Raw genomic sequence first — 19,444 nt, forward strand, 5'->3', positions numbered from 1 at the left:
CACGTCCATAAAAACGTTCCAATTTATCAAAAAGAGATGATATACAAAAATTGTCGGAATTAAAAGTAATAATCAGCAAGCAAAAATGAAATGTAGCAGCAAAAAATAAGTAGCGGAATGAAGGCGGTTCATCAATGCAACTTTAGAAACCCTAACGTCAAAACCAAACGCTAAAGATGATATTGAATAGATTTGAATGTTTCATTTATATATATCAACAAAATTTAGAAGAGTTTCAGCGAAATAAAATATTAAAAACAAAGATGAGAAAATTGCTGATTGTATTTATTGAATAATATGATATGAATCCTAGTGTATTTATACAGATGAATGGAATATTTGGAGCATTCTAATGCCTATACAGGTGTCTATTTTTAATTGTCTAGTACTATAAACACTTTTGTCATATTTAAATTTTCATATAAATATGCCACATATACATAATTATGTACACATTCCTTCTATTCGTTGGAGTCCAATTGTAGAGCACATGTGAAGCACGTGTGCAATCTATGGTTAGGATGAGAAGAGATTGATGGTACAAATTGCATTTCACAAGGATTAAAACCATTCTTTGATGTTGGCGATTTTGACTGAAACTTCATCACATCATCCAACTCTTTTTCTTTAGACAACAATATCGGTTTCTTTTCCTTTTCTTTATCCACAACTGCATTCGACAAGTTCGACATCCCAATATCCCCCCTCAAGTTGGAGGGCGTCGAAGACACTCCCAGTTTGCTGATTATCGAGTGATGAACTGGCTCGTTGAGAGGTTAAGTAAATATATCCGCAATTTGCTGATTATCAAGTGATGAACTGGCCCGTTGAGGGGTTTAGTAAATATATCCGCAAGTTGAGATGGGGATAGGACAAAAGAGAGAGAGATGAGTCTGGGATTTCCTAGAAGGTATTTGAGGCATCTGATTGTAGCATCAAAGTAAGGTCGTTGGGGGTCCTGCATGAATTGACTTAGATGTTGCACTGTGAATGATAAATCAGGTCGCGTATGGATTAAAAAATTTAACTTTCCCAAAATTCTCTGATATGTAGTTGAATCAGATAGAGGTTCCCCCGGAATTGGCATGGAGTTTGCAGTTTGGGTAAAGCAGAGAAGATACTGGCTTTGAATCAATGCAGTCAAATTCTTGTAGGAAATTCAAGGTAAATTTTCTCTGACTAAGTATGAGTCCATTTGGTTCTCTGATTATCTCCACACCGAGAAAATAATATGCATGACCTAGATCCTTAATTCTAAAGTCATGATTACGAAACTCCGTTAGTAGGCTAAACTCATCAATATCATTCCCAGTAAGGAGTAAATCGTCAACGTATACAACTACAATACATATTGACACCGTAGTTCCATAATTATTATAAAATAAAGAGTAATCATTTAGTGAATGAGAGTACTCTTTGAAATTCAAGGTTGCTGTAAGTCGAGCATACCATTGTCGTGAAGCTTGATACAACCCATAAAGAGATTTTTTTTCAAAAGACATACATGATTTGGTGAAGGTGGTTGCATACCAGCTGGAAACCTCATATAAACTTCTTCCTGTAAATCTCCACATAAGAAAGCATTGTTGACATCTAATTAAAGCTCCTAGTTTTTCTTAACTGCAATTGCCAATAAATATCGTATGGTTGTCATTTTTACCACTGGTGAAAATGTTTCATTGAAATCAATTCCTTCACGTTGAATGTCTCCCCTGATTATCAGTCTTGCCTTTAGCCTTTTTACACTTCCATTTGAATTATATTTTACCTTGTAAACCCACATAAAAGGCAAAGCTTTCTTCCCTTTGGGCAACTCCACTACTTTCCAAGTCTTATTTTGTTCTAAAGCTGCAAATTTTATATCCATAGCTTCTAGCCATCCTGGATGTAAAATAGCCTGAGAATAGGAAGTTGGCTATGAAATATGTATTATAGAATTGAGTATATTCTGATTGGTGAGAGTTAAGGCTGCAAAAGGTAGAACAATATGAGAAGGAGGTGAAAGAAAACAAGAATATGTGAGATCAGATAAAATCACAGTGTTGCATACATATTCACTTAGATAAGATGGAGTTTGATGAGGCCCGCTAGATCTCTTAATTATAGTATCCAACATTGATGAAGTTAAAGGGGTATTAGGCGAATGTTGGATATGAGTAGGATGAAAAGAGTTAGGGGAATTTTGTGATTCAGTCTCTGAAAGTTCAGAATGATTTGGATGTTTAGGAGATGTAGGATCTGGAGTAGACTGATTAGGTGTACTAATGCAAGAAGGTGTAATGTATATGTTATTGACTGAAAACATGGGAGGATTAATCTGAGATGAAAAGGGAAAGACATTTTTATAAAAGATCACATTTCTAGACACAAAATACTTTTTAGATTGAAAGTCCAGCAATTTGTAACCCTTATTTCTAAAAGGGTAACCCAATAATACATATGGCACATATCTAACATCTAGTTTAGACTTATGTTGTGATAGAGTGGAAGCATAACATAAACAACCAAAGATTCTTAAAGAAGAATAATTAGAAAATTTTCCAAACAGCTTCTCATAAGGTATTTTTGAATGTAGAACCTTGTAGGAAACCTATTAATAAGAAAAGTGGTTGTAAGAAGGCAATCTCCCCAATAAGTGTTTATGCTTCCTCTCTACAATTTCATTTTGTTGAGGGATAGCCACATAAGTTGTTTGGTGGATAATCCCCCGTGAAGAGAAAAAAAGTGAGGTTGAGCTGCTAGAACCTAGCAAAAGCATTGTCTGACCTTATTATTTTGCCTTTTGTGTTGAATTGTCTTTCAACCATTGCCAAAAAAAAGTTGAGAAAAGTAAAGACATTACTTTTGGTATTAAGAAGGTATGTCCAAGTTACTCTATTGTAATCGTCAACTATAGCTAAAAAATACTTATACCCATCACGTGTGCTTTGTTTATAGGATCCCCAAGTATCTATACGTATAAGCTCAAAAATAGAAATAGAGAAGATAGCACTGGATTGAAAAGGCTATCTCGTTTGCCTTGATAACCTACATACTTGACATGGATCATGTATTTGAGACAAAGAAGCATTTGGAATAACTGAGATTTTATTCATGTTTGAAAAAGGCATATGCCCCAAACGCTTATGCCAAAGGCTTACATCAGTAGACCCTCTAAGAAGACTAGAAACTGAATTGGAAATTGCAACATTTACTGGCTTCTTAGAATTGAAAACAGAATTAGAAATTGCGGCATTACTAGGTTGCTTACAATTGACCTTAAACTATGAAACACCTTGATTTCTATTCTTAGAATTAGACTGACCAGGTTGCAAGATGTATAGACCTCTCTTGACTTCACCAAGAACCAGAAGCCTCTTCATTGAAGAGCCCTGCATCATAACACTGGAAGAGAAAATTAGCAGACAATTAAATTATTTACACAACTTTTGATTAGAGAGTAAGTTGTATCTGAAACTTGAAATATATAAGACATTTGAAAGAATGAGATTTGGAAAGACTCTGCTCTTGATACCAATTAAAAACAAAGATGAGAAAATTGCTGATGGTATTCATTGAATAATATGTTGTGCATCCTAGTGTATTTATATAGATGAATGGAATATTTGGAACATTCTAATACCTATACATATATCTATTTTTAATTGTCTAGTACTATATACACTTTTATAATATTTGAATTTCCATATAAATCTGGCTCGTATACATAATTATGTACAAGTTCCTTCTATCCGTTGGAGTCCAGCCGTGGAGCATATGTGAAGCACGTGAGCAATCTATGCTTAGGATGAGAAGAGATTGATGGTACATATTGCATTTCACAAGAATTAAAACCATTCTTTGATGTTGACTATTTTGACTGAAACTTCAACGCATCATCCTAACTCTTTTTCTTTAGACAACAATATCTGCTTCTTTTCCCTTTCTTTATCCATAACTGCATTCGACAAGTTGGACATCCCAATATAAAACCATAACTTACTTGAAGAAGTTGATAATTGAGGCAAGTACTTTTTATCAATACTATTCCAGTGATAACATCTTACGCGAATCTGAGTGTTGATTATATTTGTCTATCGAAAGAGTGAGAGAGAACAAGAAATGGCGCACCACGTTTTCCAATTACGTACACTTTCTTCTGGAAAAGGTGGCAGGCTCATACTGTTACAAGATGCAAACATGGCGGTATATCATTGGTCCGTTGCTGTTTCTTCCTAAGCTAGTTTAGTCATTTTTAGCTATTGGAAAACTAGTTGCGTTAATTCCAAAAACCTACATGGAATATGATAAAAAAAAACTAGTTCAGATTAATTTTTGGATGAAATTTTTTCTTTCACTCACAAAACTTTAAAAAAAATTCAAATAAAATTCATGTTCAAACACAATTTAAACTTTCAAAATTAGTTTCCAACACAACTTTAAAAACTCTTTTTTCAAGTTTCAACTAAATTTATGTCCAAACGGCAACTTAATATTTTTCATTTCCAGGAATAATTTGAAAAACTAAAGTTGTTCTCTTAAATCAGATATAAGTACTGGACACGGAGTTTAAGAAAAAATGAAGAATTTTGAAATTTGTGGTCCTAAACAAGTCAAAAAGGACCCAAAAGGATAGAATTATAAGTTTAAACTAAATTATTTTCAAATTTAGAAAGAGATTATTCTTTTTAGAACGAACCAAAAAGGGGAAAGAGTACTTGTTTATGGCTTTCCCAAAAGATGCTGTACTAGGTGGGTAAATATTACTCCTTTCAGATGCGTAATTACTTTTGGAGTTCTATTTTTTTCAGTGCTTTCTAGGAGATCATTGATTTTAAGTTTCCTAAATGGAATTATTATCTTGGTTTGGCAAATTAAAAAAAAATCTTTCAAATTAAAACAGTATAGGACTTACATAAAAGAGGTTACATTTTACATGATACTAGTCTCTCGGCATGTGCGTTGCACGTGTATGACAAATCCTTTATTACATGGTGTTGTAAAATAATATCAATATTAATAAAACAATTCTTTGCAAAATTGTTTTGGATAGGACATTTTTTGTATTTTTCCCTCAATAACCATGTACAAAATTTGGTATGTTAAACTCAGATTGTAATTTTTCTACAGGACCACATCAATGATCAATGAAAGCTTTTTTAATTTTAAAAAAAGAATAAAGTACAAGTTTCTGTGAATGATTAATGTGATTATAGTATGGTGACTTTCTTGTCGAGGTCAAGATTTTAATGAGATACATGTGAAATTTTTAATATTTGATGAACTGTATTTCAGCTAATACTTTCTTATGGATGATGAATTTACGGTCATTCATCCGTTTCAATCACCCTATCATGAACATGACTCTTGTAGATTGACACACCAACAATAATATTTTTCAGACAAATACAACTTTAGATATCAATTTAGTTTATAATTTATTTTACTATCAAGAAAGATAACTAATTTTCTCTTTTTTGTCATTTTTCCTTCGTATCTTTGCAAATTTTCTTTCTTCCTCAAAAGTGGTTGCATCAACATCATCAATCTTGGCAAGCATGAGCAGAGCTAGCACGCAATAGCTTTGATTTAAACTCTGTATTTGTTTTTATAAATTTATTGAATATAAAAAAGTTATTAATTTAGAACCAATAACTTAAATGAATTAAACTATCAAACTCATAAGTTTCAAATCCTGGCTCTACCTGGCACATGGGCTAAGCTACATGTTATAAAAGGTGGTCAGTCGTCAGAAAATTACAGTGGGTATATAAATAAAATATTAAATTTTAGGGGTATATAACATATATTGAACACTCTTTCTCGGAGAATATTTTTTACTTTTTTTAAATTTAAACACCCTTGAGTAAATTTCTAGCTGCCACTGACCTGGCAAGGCAATTTTTGTAGTTGAAAGGCTGCTCCTATGCAAATTTCGTTGATATATATATATATGAGGCACCAGTATTACCATAAAAAATATATTTTTTTCAAATAGAAAGTTATTTCTTGTGACTGTATAATTCGTTGCATGCATATTGCAACATAAAGCTATGACTATTCTAACAAATAGTACTCATATTACATGATGTCAACCCGTTTCAATCCTGATTGGGCCAAACGGGAAGACGCATAAAATTCTCTTTATTTGCTCTTTATAGAATGCGTAGCCTGTGAGTGCACTCTGGCAAAGTTGTTGGACAGGTGCAGTATTTTAGCCATTTGACGGGGAGAGCTCTTAATCGATAGGAACCTTGTCTCTCTTATAAATCAGTAGAGTACTAAATATACAAAGGATACATGTGGTTACATGAAGTCATAAGACAAGTCAATAGGTGCAACCCATAGAAATTGTATGCAACCTTGCGGAGAAATGTCTTCTAGAGAAAAAAAGCACAAGAAGGTCCTTCTGCTAACGAATTTGTCATCTCTAGAAATATAACAATATTATAATATTCAAACTACATAGAAATCCTAGCGTAGCATTTAGACAAATTCAGTTCATAATTATAAGCCTTGGTTTAGTTGTAAACTTCACAAATTGAAAACAAATGTTGTAGCATTTCATTATTACAAGAAATTAACTCTAGAATGAAATCAGAGTAATAAAGAAACAAATAAAGTTAAATCAAATTCTTGATGGTGACTTGAAAATTTCATGAATTGGCTGAACAACAATTAGAATAGTAATCCCATAGAACGAATGACTTCATAAACTGTCCGAACAACAATTAGAATAGTAATCCCATAGAACGAATGACCGATATATATTGGATTTTAAACTTTGAATGATTAGCCAACCACTATAAATGCCCGTAGAAATAATAGTAATTTAATCAAAAATGTGAAAAAATACAAACATGGAAGAAAATATAGAAATTGTTAACACGTGTAGCCATGCAAGATTAAAAGCAAAATACAGACAAATTTGCTATAAATTCTAACAGAAGTTTTAAAAACCAAAACTGTCATTCAGCTAGTGATGAAAAAAATAGGAGAATGACCAAAAATACGCATAAAAGAGAACTAATAAACTAAAAGGAAATGAAAGACTTACCTCTTGGAAAAATAAAATTAGTAAGCATATTCATCAGTTTGTAAGCTATTTGAATGATTTGCCTATCGTGTCCAAATCAGCGTTAGTCTATAGACTTTCCCAATCATTATGACTCAATGGGACCAAGCAGGCTTAAAGAAAAGATGCTTCAACTTCTCAAGGATGCCAACCGTTCAACACACCTTTTAGAGATTAGTTAGACTTAGGAGTAACAGTTTTTTTTATTGTTTTTAAAGTAAGGTATTTGAATAATTTAGAAGTACATTCTAGTGATGTAATTTTTAAGTCAAGGGCTTCATACTTTTAATATAAATATAGATTATTTAGAGGTGGATCTAGAATCTTTATAATATGGGTGCACCACTAAAAAAGGAGAAAAAAGAAAGTTAAATAAGACATTCAACCAAGTGCATCATTTAGCCTCTTTGGAGTATGAGTGCCAACATATAATATTAGATCAATTTTAGAAAATATGTACATAAAATACCTAACTTAGCGGAGAGACCATGGGTTCGCGTACCCCATATATAAACCTACCCTGACATTATTTATTCATTTTTGTTCCAAAGAGGGCACATTTCTATATATTCAAAATAATTTAACTTTGAAGTTTTCATTTATTTTAGTAACATACTTTTATAATTACAAACATCTCATTATATATTTAAGGCCACACAAAGGTTTAACTTGAGACATTATATTGATTAACTTTGCATCTCGCCATAATATGTTCTACTTGCTTTTTCCTTAGTTGCTCCCATGCACGGAACTTGCGTCTTTTTATTCATTTATTTCGTGACCAATCAAAATATGTATATAATTGAAAGGGACGTAGTAGTTGAGTGTTGAATGATGTCTTCAATTAAAACAAGATAAGTACTCGTAAATCCGAATAAGATTTAACATACGCGATTGGTTTGTGTCTATTCAATAATATTGAATTTTATGAGTTTTTGTTGTCCTCACTCCACAGTCCACAGGCTTCTTGTCCTGCAAAAGGAAATTTTCCAAAATCGCTCACCGGTGGCCAAAATCACACAGTTGGACAAAAATATCAGCCACTAACGAGATATTTACTTTAGCAAATCAAATTACGACCACATGGGGCATTTTCGTCATTTGGTCCTCTTTTATAAACTCCAGAACTCGTGGCCATGACGAACCGGAACCAAAATTACCCGTCAATTCACAACATTCAGACCACTCCTTTTGTTCGAAATTTCTCCTCTGCCGGTTCTCAACTCTACTGCGGCGGTTCATGGCGGGCGCGTGCTCTCCTGTCGCTCGTCGCGTGTTCGGTTCCACTGTCATCGAGCTGTCCAGCAGCAGCTCCCGCACCGGAGCTTCATTTCCGGTCCGGATCTCCACAAGGAGCTATGGCTTATCCGCCTTTGAAGAGAGAGAGGCACCTCAAGGACCTTCCTGTATTTTCGTCGGACCTATTGAAACAGCTAGCAAAGAAACCTTAGAAGCTCTCTACCGTCAGGTAATGCGCATCTCACTGAGCACTGTTAATTTGCACTACTAAGTAAATTAAAGTTGATTGATTATGCAATTGGATCAGAAGGAGTTTGCTCTAATTGACTTCTTTGAAGACCAAAATTACCATGTTATACTCTCGATATTGATTATCTTTGGAGTACTGTATGTTTGAGCTGCTTTTGCTTTAAGTCAAACAGATGATCGCTCATATGTGTCTTCACTCTTCAGACGTTCAAATACATATCATGTGTTGATTGACTGAGCTTAATGACTGTGCTCAATGGCTGCCTAAATCTTACTAGTATGTTTTCGTGGTTAAAAGCTAACTGATTGTTGACTACTTTGTGTTTGTCCTTGTTGTTCGAAAATTTGATAATTTGATGAAGAGCTAAAGAAGACAGGAGGAGTATATATGAGCTCATCTACTTGATTTGTCGTACTTTATGTTTGTACTTGTTTGAGGTCTATCTCAGTGACTCTATATATATGAGGTCTGTCTCAGTGACTCTTAGTTCATGATGGATCAGTTTTAATCCCTGCCCCAAATACTGGCCTTATGAAGTATATTATTCAACAAGGATTTATTAGAAGGTGGTGTTTGTGAAAATCCCCTTTAAATTTCTGAAGTTATCAAAGATTGCTGGTAGCAGAGAGAAACTTGGTTTCTTTTTCCTTTTTAAAATCTTTTTTCCCTTGTCCTGCTGCTCTCTGATCTTCTATTTCCGTTTTATCTTAGGCACGTGATGCGTATTACAGTGGGACACCTTTAATAATTGATGATATGTTTGACAGAGTAGAGGTAAGTTTCTCAATGTAGTTGATTTTTTTTTTTTTGGTAATGAATTTCTCAATGTAGTTGATAGCCATTGGAAACTATATTTTTCATGTTATTGTTAAAATCCTCATGCAATTTTTTGGTACAACAGTTAAAGTTGCGGTGGTATGGTTCAAAGCATGTCGTCAAGTACCCGCGTTGTAGTCTCAGGCGGCACTCAACTTATGCTGATGCAGAGGTGATACTACTGTAATATGAATTGCTTTATGATATGTGCATTTGATTTTTTTTTTTTTTTTGGATTGGTGATATCTATTTGTGCCTTGGAATACTTGTTCCATTCATTTTAGGATACTGTAAGCAAATATTTTTAACTCCAAATGCAGGTATCTGAAGTTTGCTTCAAGATTGTACCTTATTATAATATTAGCCTCTGCTGTTTCTTTTCTAAAAAATGTAACTTCTCTAACTTGTTTCTCAAATTAACAGTTACAAAGTTTTCATGTTTCAAACTTGATTCACGTACTTGCCTGGGTCTCGTATGTCTTCACTATATCCTATTAGACAGATATCTTTCTTGGACCTAATATTGCCCTCTATAGATGAAGCCTCTGCATCTGCCGTGGGAAAGGGAAAAAGAAAACGTTGTGGATCACTAACTATTGTTCAATCATTACTTATATCCACAGTTTAGCTGCGCTATTAGCAAATCTAGTTCAGCTGTGACATAATAGAATAATGATTTTATTGTCCTACAGTGGTTTTTCTACCTGTAGACCAGGTTTTCTTCCTACACTTGAATATTGATCAATGTGGATGTAGGGCAGGAAGATCCATCACAGGTGTTTGCATTAGCAAGCGTATGGTTGTTGATTCTTGGGTTTGGGAGTTCATTCTGGATTGTGCCTATAATCTACACCATCGCTCAAGCTTATCAAGACATGTTTGATTCAGGAATGTCCTACACCTATCAATCTTTTGAGTTGTTTACAGTGCTCAACGGAATCCTTTTCATGGTGTTGGGATCTATCATAGGCTTTCCAATTGCTTCAGCCTCTGGTAATGTGTTTTCTTTTTGAATCCTCATTTCTCAAGTTTAATCATTATTAATTGTTTGACATGAGGCCTAATACTGATATATAAATTACTTTGATGTGCTTCTAGAAAGTTTAGTTCAGCGATATTTAACTTAGTTTATATCAAGTCTGTTTCCTTTCTTTGACGTCATCATTCTTTGGTTTCCTTGGTATTCATTAGTTAGGTGTTCTAGTGCAAGTAATATAAGTTGGTGAGAAATATGAGCATCTTTAGTTCCTCAATGGGAAAAGGCTACTTATAAGGAGAAAATGTTTTTCTTTATCCATCTCAATTTACCTGCTATTATCTAAAGCTTTGTTACACAAAAGGATACCTCCAGTTGTGTACACAGAAAGATCTAAGCATCTGAAAGAGATTTTAATTTTAAAATCCTTGTTTGAACCAGCTATGCTAGATTAGCTTTTGAAAAGGAGAAAGCTCAATCATATTTTGACAAGAATTGGAGAGGAAAATTTTGTATAAGATCCTAAATAGTTTCTTTGCCCTTTCTAATTTTGCATTATATTGGCATTGCTGCATAAATGGGTACTAGAGTGAGGTTTGCAACAATTTCTTAAGAAGGTGTCTGTTAGGGATTGTTGTTTCTTAAATTATAATTGTTATGACTTGCCTCCATGTTCTACTGTTGGGTGATGGTCACCAGTGTAAATGTGATTGTTGAACCATGTCTAAAGCAAGGCTGTCCATAGTTTTCTGAGAACTTTTTTCTTCAATGCATTCCAAGTACAATTTATAACTTGAGATAATTAATCACAGTTGGAGCACTTCAAGGACTTTGGAAAAATGACTTGGTCGCTCTGAAAGGGGCATGCCCAAACTGTGGTGAGGAGGTAATTAAGAACTAGCTTCTCACACGTCCACAAATATTTCTAGAAGCTATTGATATGCTTCAAGTGAAGAAGGGTTAAATCTTCTTGTACTGAAATGGATGAATCTTATAGCTCTTGGCACTATTACTCTCAGGTGTTTGCTTTCGTGAAATCAGAGAAGTCCAACCGTTCCCCACATAGAGCTGATTGTCATGTTTGTGGGAGCAAACTAGAATTTCAGACCAAGGTTGAGGTACTTTTGACCATGACTTTGATTCTCATACTCCACACTACATGCTTATTTGGTTGAAAGAATTTTGTACATTTCCTTTTTGGTGTCACTGTTACATTTTTTGTTACTTGCTAGAAAGTGGAGATCATTCTTTTTACAGGTCCAGATAATGTTATATTCATAATTCATGTATACTTGGGCTTTTTCCCTTTACTTTGGATACACTAGTTTGCAAACACATGATAATCCATAAGTATGATTAAGCAAATAATTTGTTGTGATGATAGATCTTAAGCTTTTACTCTAAATAATTATAATTAACATTTGCTTAAAGCAGTCATAGAACTCCTTGTATACTTACTGCTTCAGCTTATCTCATTACATGTAAGTAATGGTGTAGTCGTCATATTTACTGTTTCTTGTGTCTGAAAATAATGAGTCTTTTTTATGATATGATTATTCTATTTTCAATTTTAGAACTATTGCAAGATCATTTCATGTTATGCCATCGAATGGTTTATAAGAGCAAGATAAAACCATAAATCTTAAGGTGTTAGATGGATTTGTTTTTCTTGAGTTTGGATGTGTTTTCTTAGTTATTTTAGTTCATAACCATAGATAAGTTGAATAGTTTTTCTTTTAGTGATGATCTGACTTACTATTTAAATTAATATTGTAACTCTTCTTTACTATTTTTTATTTTTTCGTTATTATCAATTTTCTCTCTGCATTTTAAAAAATGCCTAATTAATTTCGATTCTTCACCATTCACATTCTTTTCTCGTCCAAATATATAATTGAGCTAATACTATGTGCTTTTACTGCAGCAATCCATCTCAAGACCTGGCAGACGTTGGGTTTATGGTCGCGTTTACTTAATTAGACAGAGGCAACGATGGGCATGACGATGATGTTAATTTCATTCCCCTCTGTTAATCCTGAAGGTCACGAAGCGTTATGTACAGCAAGATCTTCTCATTTACCGTCTCAAATCCAAGTCAGCGCCACATCTCATATCATGAAAACACAAACTAGTGTAATAGAAAAATTCTGCCCATATATCTGGAAACGTTAATGTATTTGTTCGTGCTTGAGAAAATATAGTGAACAGATTTTATTTTATTTTGGTTAAAATTGAACAGATAATTTTTTTTTTTTTAAATCAATAATATCTCATTTTGTCTATATGTGAACTGGCAGTTGGTAGTAGCATAATCCAGGATCAGGCTGGCTCCTCTCGCTCAGCATCTCTACCTCTATGTCCATTTACATCATAATCATATAGTATAATTTATCTTAAAATTCAAAACAATGAAAATCATTAGCAGGCTCTTCAAAATTGGCAAATTAATAGATGAAGAAAGGCGATACTATCCTGATCAAGTTTAACTACTTAACAAGGAAAAGGTGTTTGAAAAGATACAAGCAAAGGTATCGTAATTTGGCATATCAACATTTTGCTTTCCATATTTTGCCTCGATGCAATTTGAGGCTGCTTGCCAAGGAGACTGGCTTAACATTATTTAGCGAAATGCCTTGGGGAGATGTTGCATCTTGGAATACAGTAATTGGAGGCCTAATGCATAATGAGCAGATTAGAGATATTATGAGGTGCTTCCCTCAAATGCAAACAGAGAATGTGTCACCTGATAAGCTTATTATCCGCTTGTGCAAAAGCTGAGAATATAATTGATAGACGACAAATTGATTAAAATGCTTTAGTTGAGATGGAATTGGGGGACATGTTATTTAAGGGTGGCGATAAGGAGAGACTGCTGAATTTGTTACCAAGAGTATTAAGGATAAAAGCAAATCCTACTTACCTAAGAGAGGCTATGAAACAAACATAATTATTGGGTCAAAAGCATGGTCTGCACTCTGAAGAAGAGCAAAGAATGCTGAACAAATACATGTTAAGAAACTATCTTTTGCAATGGTAAAGCTACCATGTTCCAGATTATACTGAAGATAATATTGCACAGTCGAAAAGTGGCCGTGAATATCAACCAACATTGTCATTGAGGGAAGTTCATCTTAACAACAGAAATAACACCTTGTGCATCTTCCAAAATATGAGTTCTGAGTTGAAAAGTGCTACGAAGAGCAAGAGCAGCCAAGTTGAGAAGCCTACATCAGAAGTGAGCCAAACTGTAGACTAGGGTCCACAAAAGCTGTGCGAAAAGTAATACAAGCAACAGGAAGAAAAACAAAGGAAATTAGCAATAAGAGAGACAATGGTAACGGACATAACTTGTTTTTCACTTATACAAGAGGGTAAAAAAGGGGTCGAAAGGAAGTTCAAAGTACCAGAAAGAGTGTCACAGAAGCAAAAAGCCCTTCCTGCAGGAGAGCTCCATGCCCACCAAATTCTTCTTCATCAACTTTTAGCACCATTGCATAATAACAATAGATAATACCCGTTGAAAGTGCAAGAAACCTAAGTTTAAGAAAAATACAACTATTATTGCAAGTGATTAGTTTAATCACTACAGGATTTAAAATTACGGCCAAATATTTGAAAATTAGGATGATGTTCAATTCAAGCAACCAACATCCTTCCATTAAAAGAAGGAGAAGCAGATTCCAACTCGATTTCCTGTCAGTTGTATAAATTGCCCAACCATGTGGTCTCAGCTATTAAGCACCCGGAAATTCTCTCCTTAGAAGCAACACATCTTAATTCTTACCGAACGCAAAGAAATATTTCTAGTGAAATATAAGTGCTCATTCTCAACGTGTGGAAGCAAAAGAGCCTTGCTGATATTTCCTTCTTCTCTCTCTCTTCTTACATTATTCCCCATTCACTTCTTCCTTTTTTGCCCTAGGGATAACATATACATTTCTCCCATTAAAAGAATAAACCTTTCTAAGAACCAGCTCCATACACAGAAAAATTAGTAACATAGAGTGCTAAGTCTTGGAAAGAAGGAAATGGCAATACATTCTGGCATTCTGCTACGATCCCTGATAACTCTGAAACAGAAAATTGGGGTTATGGTTGTATATAAGGTCTTTTGTTTATTAAAAATTGCAGAATTGGGTTCTAATTCTGTTTGTTACCCGGTACATGTGCTAGTGGAAGGTAGCAGGTGCCCTATGGAATTAGTCAACGTGCGCGCAAGCTGGCCCAAACACCACGGTTATCAAACAAAAAACTAGCAGAGAATTTCACTTCACATATTGGGAACTTATAAATATGAATTTGGATTACTGTATATTGTGGTTCATCATGCATCAAATGGTATAACTAGAAACTGTTTATATGAAGAATAGGCTTCAAAAAGTTCAGCATCCATGAACATCTTAATCGGTTTACCTCGGCATGAGTCTTATAAATGCTAGGTGACTACCAAATAGCAAAAAGAATATGAGCTTCAAATCTTATATGTTTAACCATTACCATAGATCTCCACCATATGAAGCAAAATTATCGCAGATTTGCTCCTAAGACACTACCTTGGGTTCAAGATTCTGCCTTTGTCCTACATTTAAGTATTTTTATGATAAGTAATCAAAGATTTTATAAATGCTTGCACTATGCCAGTGTGACAAAACATAACTACGGATTGCGCAGATAGCCTATTATATCTAAAATTGCATCAACCAAAAAGCTACCAAAAAAATAGAGCTTCGTTTAAGGCTATGTAGACTTCTCCTACGGCCTTCAAAAATTCTTTCATTTCTTTCAAGCCAAACAGTCCACCAAATGGCTTGAGGGTTGGTATTCCAAGTCTATTGTCATTTCTTGCACAACCCTTCCTTGTACCAACAACATTGCAGTAGCTTCTTAGTGGATTTTGGCATGGTCCAGAACATGCCAAGGATTGCCAGAAACATGCTCCACAGCTGACTAGTAACTCTACAATGCAAAAAAGAGGTGGCCAACATCTTCAGAGTGATCTTCACATTGGGGCACTTACTAAAAAGCTGAAATCCCCTCTTTTGCAGGTTGGAATGAGTGAGACAAGCCTCCCTCCTACATTTAAGTCTTCTCCTTCAACTTTTCTCTCCCTAATCAAAAGTTCCGTGTTCAATCACTCATTGACAAATGACAACACCCAATGCTTCAAGGTAACTCAAAAAAAGGATCAATCTCCTTAGTGCCTGTATATTTTTTTTAGTAAGGTAATTCTCAATGCCTGTGTTTTTGAGGAAGACATAAAGTCCCTATCTGAAAGGGTTTAGAGACAGTTAGATGTACTGACTTATCTTTTCATTAGAGAGAGGCTATTCAAAGTAATTGGAAATCTTATTACCTGAATGGGTCTAAAGACTGTTAGTTGTAGAATCTGAAACTTCTAACTAATTGGAACAATTTTCAAAGACTATCACTTAGAAAAGAAATAGAGAGAAACAAAAAAGGACACGGACATTCACCTCACTCCTCAAAGAGAAATTCTTACTCCAGGAGAAGAACAGTGTCCCCTTCCAGTAAGCACCTAAGGGCTAAGTGGGTGGACCTAGAGGTCAATAAAGTGGGAAAAAATCATGGGAAACCGGGGTTCAAATTCCAGTAGAGAGCTAGAGACAAAAGTTCTAGTGGAAGATAGCAGGTACATGGTGGAATAGTCGAGATGCGAGCAAGCAGACTCAAACTCCACCATTATATATTTTAAAAAAAAAAAAGCCGTCCTTCAAGTCATCTGACGATTAAAGGCTCGAGCAAAGAATTATTATGCCGGCTCTAAATAAAGACCTGTTCTTTTTTGAATCTTTTACCTGATTTAATCATATCTAAATATTCTATTAATAACAATTTATTATTTCAATAAGGAAACTAAATCAACAACAATAGCAACTACCTAGTAAAATCCCACAAAGTGGGGTCTGGGGAGGGTAATGTGTACGCAGACCTTACCCCTACCCTGATAGGGCAGAGAGGCTGTTTCCAATAGACCCTCGGCTCAAGGAAACTAAATCAAATATTCATTAATTTCTTACCCAAAGAATAATTAGAAACATTTTTAGAATCCAAATCAAAGAGTCTAAATAGTCTAGAAGAAGTTGTTGAAGTACTTTAATGAAGCCATTTAAACTACCAAAATGGAATTTTTTGAAATTACTTTCCCAAAATTAGTGAAGTCAAGAGGGACTTGCTCAAATACAGATAAGATTGAAGATTGAAATGCTCCTACAGAAATTGAAGTACATTGATGATCAAAGAAGTTCATGACAACTACGCATGCTCCCATACATTCTTATACTTGTTTCTTGTGTATCCTCCCATTATCCTTTTTTATTAAGTTCAATCCATTTTTGGATCACTTTTTCAGAGCTAATATGACATTCTTTCCTATGCATTTCTAAGAGATTCCCCCTCCTCAGTAGACGTGATCAGGATGAAAGGGCTTTCTTTCACTAGCATTGAGTGAAAGGCTATAGCCTCTTAGTCAGCTTTGTCTTCAAACTAATCTCCCCCCCCCCCTCTCTCTCACTCATATACGCTCAGATTTCACCCTTTTCTCCTGAACTACTTTAATAGTGAGAATAAAACTAATTTTTCTGTTCTCTGCCTGTTTCAGTTTCCTTTCTTGTTAATGACAACACATGTCCCTGGTTGTCTTAACATGTCCTCAGACAGACAGCCCCTATTTTTGAAAAAACCTTACACCCATGCCTCCTAGATGAATGAATGTTTACAGACCATCATAATTTTAATATTGACATAATAGTCTGGAGCAATTTCCATGCTATGACAGTTTGTCCAAGTCCATGTAAACAAAGCAGAACAGTATGTACAAACACGAAGAGTTACCATATAAGCTAACTGAAGTAAGAAAGTTGCCCAATGTGTGTCAACTGAGATAAACTCAACTGATAATAAGCAATGGACGAGAGCTAATGAATTGAAATAAACTCAACATACAAACAACAATTGACAAGAGCTAATGAAGTGGGGAAAAAAAACTCATCATGTAATAACAACACACAGAAATGAAGTGCAGTTACAGGAATGAAGAAGATATTACAGAGAACTTGACATACAGCAAGTTAATAGCAGATTCGATGCCTTCAAGAAAAAGAAGAAGGTACAGAAGAAAACTTACAACATAAACCAGACACCACCAACTAAAGGAATGGCACCCCATATTAACCCACAAACAAGGGCCATCAATTGTCTAGCCCAATGCAATACATCACCCAGTTGATCCTGCAATTACAAGATAAAAACAATTACTGGATTTACTAATGTATAATACACCCAAAGACTGAAACTGACACATCAAGCTGTGGCACAATCTGCTACCAGAAAGCTAAAGGAGAAGCAAAAAGTCTAAAGATCTTTCCTTTTCAGGTTAATGTTGCAAGTTGTAACAAAAGAAAAATTAAAACATCTCCTGACTGAAAAGTCTCCAAGCTTTAAAGTTAAAAAATAGTAAATAAATTTACAGCTACTTTTCTTTTTATTCATACAGTGGTGCCCGGGCCAGCTTGCTCACACCTCAACTATTTTACCGGGTACCTACTAGTATCTCCCACCCATAAAGGAAAGAAATCACCTGGCATTCTTGCCTAGGTGATTTGAAGCTGAGAACCCATGGTTCTCCTTCCACTTTATTGACCATTAGGCCCCACCCTAGGATGCAATACATCTAAAGCTACTGGTATCTCTAACCTATGCAGTTTTCTGAAGAGCAGCCATAATAATAAAGCAAGGAAAAACCTTTCGAATGTCTTAGTCGCTCCACCCACCACTCCAAATCTCCCACTAAACACTCCAATACAACCAAAAGCTTACGAAGTGCTTCTCTATTTGTGGGATTCTAAGATATATAGTTTTCCTCTCAGATATGCAAGAATGACGGAAAGAAATCTACCATAAACGAAGACCCAGAAGTTAAAATTCTCAATCAGCAGCATAAAAGGGAAAAAAAAGAAGAAGAATATCCATAACAGAAAGCCATGTAGAGTAAGTATCCATGCTTGAACGAAAAAAGTGAAAAATCGAACCTTGTCCCAAGAAGCTTCGGGATCGAAAACTTTTCTGAATTTAGACAAGTGGCCATTCTGATGTTGGTCTAGCTGTTGAGCGTCAGATTTTGCTGATTTCCTCTGTCTCATGATGAAAAATAGATAACAAGAATAAATGTTAAAAGCAAGCGAATCACTTGGGTGTTACAAAAGCGAGGAATATAGGGTTTTGATGAAATCGACAAAACCAATGCTAGAGATGGGGAGAGTTGAATTTTATGGTGGAAGAGTTATTGGTATTATAAAATTAGGAAAAGAATGGGTGTAGATCTATCTTGATTAGTATATAAATAAAAGATTAGATGTAGATGGAGAATGCTGCAATAGTTTTGTTGTTGCTTTGTTGTGCTCTTCTATTTTGGGTTTAATTATAATTCCTTTTTGGGGTTGATTTTGGTTTTGTAGCGATGAATAAGTGCTTTCCAACTAGAGGTGACTCGGGTCCGAAACTGAAATGATGTATTTTTATATATAAATACGTTTATACTGTTAAAAAAAGTTACATTTCTACATAAAACGCAATATTAACTTTAACAGAAAGTTAGCCGTTAAAGTAAAATGCAGTATTATACTGCGTTTTACTAAAAAAATAATTTTTTATATAGAAAAACACAGTATAGTACTACGTTTAAGCAAAACATAGTATTATACTGCGTTTTCCTATAATTAAATATAACCCTCCTTCTTCCCCACGACGGGTTCAGTCGAGTTTTTAAACCCTCCCCCCCACCATTTCTGCTGCCCCCCCCCCCTCAATTAAAAAAAATCTTGGGCCCCACCCGTCACACAAGAAGTGAAGAGCGTAGGTCTCGCATACAACCCAAGCCTTGGATTCCTTCTTTCGGGGTCAAAATTTCAAATTTTTGATATTTCAAAAAACATAAATCGAGGTATTCCGATTTAGTTTATGTCGAAACTCGTAGAGCATATACATATTTGTTTTCTTGAATGTATTTCCACGTTGATTTGTGTTATGTTTGCGATTAAATTTGTATGTTATTTTTATCCGGATTGAATTATTAGTGTTTTAAAAAATAATT

At 34.7% G+C, this 19,444-nt stretch overlaps 2 protein-coding genes across 3 annotated transcripts; one reads left to right on the forward strand and one right to left on the reverse strand.

The window, feature by feature from the left end:
- The first annotated feature begins 8,181 nt into the window (after positions 1-8,181).
- LOC107832767 (PGR5-like protein 1B, chloroplastic) lies at positions 8,182-12,619 on the forward strand. 2 transcript variants are annotated; one of them, XM_016660641.2, is made up of 7 exons: positions 8,182-8,522; positions 9,255-9,317; positions 9,445-9,531; positions 10,121-10,352; positions 11,148-11,221; positions 11,355-11,453; positions 12,260-12,619. In XM_016660641.2, the coding sequence occupies exons 1-7, from the start codon at positions 8,295-8,297 to the stop codon at positions 12,335-12,337; spliced, it is 861 nt and encodes a 286-aa protein (XP_016516127.1). In that variant the 5' UTR covers positions 8,182-8,294; the 3' UTR covers positions 12,338-12,619. The 2 variants fall into 2 exon arrangements, with proteins under 2 accessions (XP_016516127.1, XP_016516128.1); XM_016660642.2 differs by having other exon boundaries at positions 11,355-11,447.
- A 649-nt stretch (positions 12,620-13,268) lies between these two features.
- Positions 13,269-18,664, reverse strand: LOC107832768 (uncharacterized). Its single transcript, XM_016660643.2, has 4 exons — positions 18,384-18,664; positions 17,480-17,583; positions 13,740-13,869; positions 13,269-13,603 (listed from the first exon to the last, which is right to left on the reverse strand). Exons 1-4 carry the CDS (start codon positions 18,492-18,494, stop codon positions 13,565-13,567), a joined length of 384 nt encoding a protein of 127 aa, XP_016516129.1. The 5' UTR covers positions 18,495-18,664; the 3' UTR covers positions 13,269-13,564.
- Between the last annotated feature and the right edge of the window lie 780 nt (positions 18,665-19,444).

This window comes from Nicotiana tabacum, chromosome 8 (genome assembly GCF_000715075.1).
Source record: "Nicotiana tabacum cultivar K326 chromosome 8, ASM71507v2, whole genome shotgun sequence".
Taxonomy (NCBI): Eukaryota; Viridiplantae; Streptophyta; class Magnoliopsida; order Solanales; family Solanaceae; genus Nicotiana; species Nicotiana tabacum.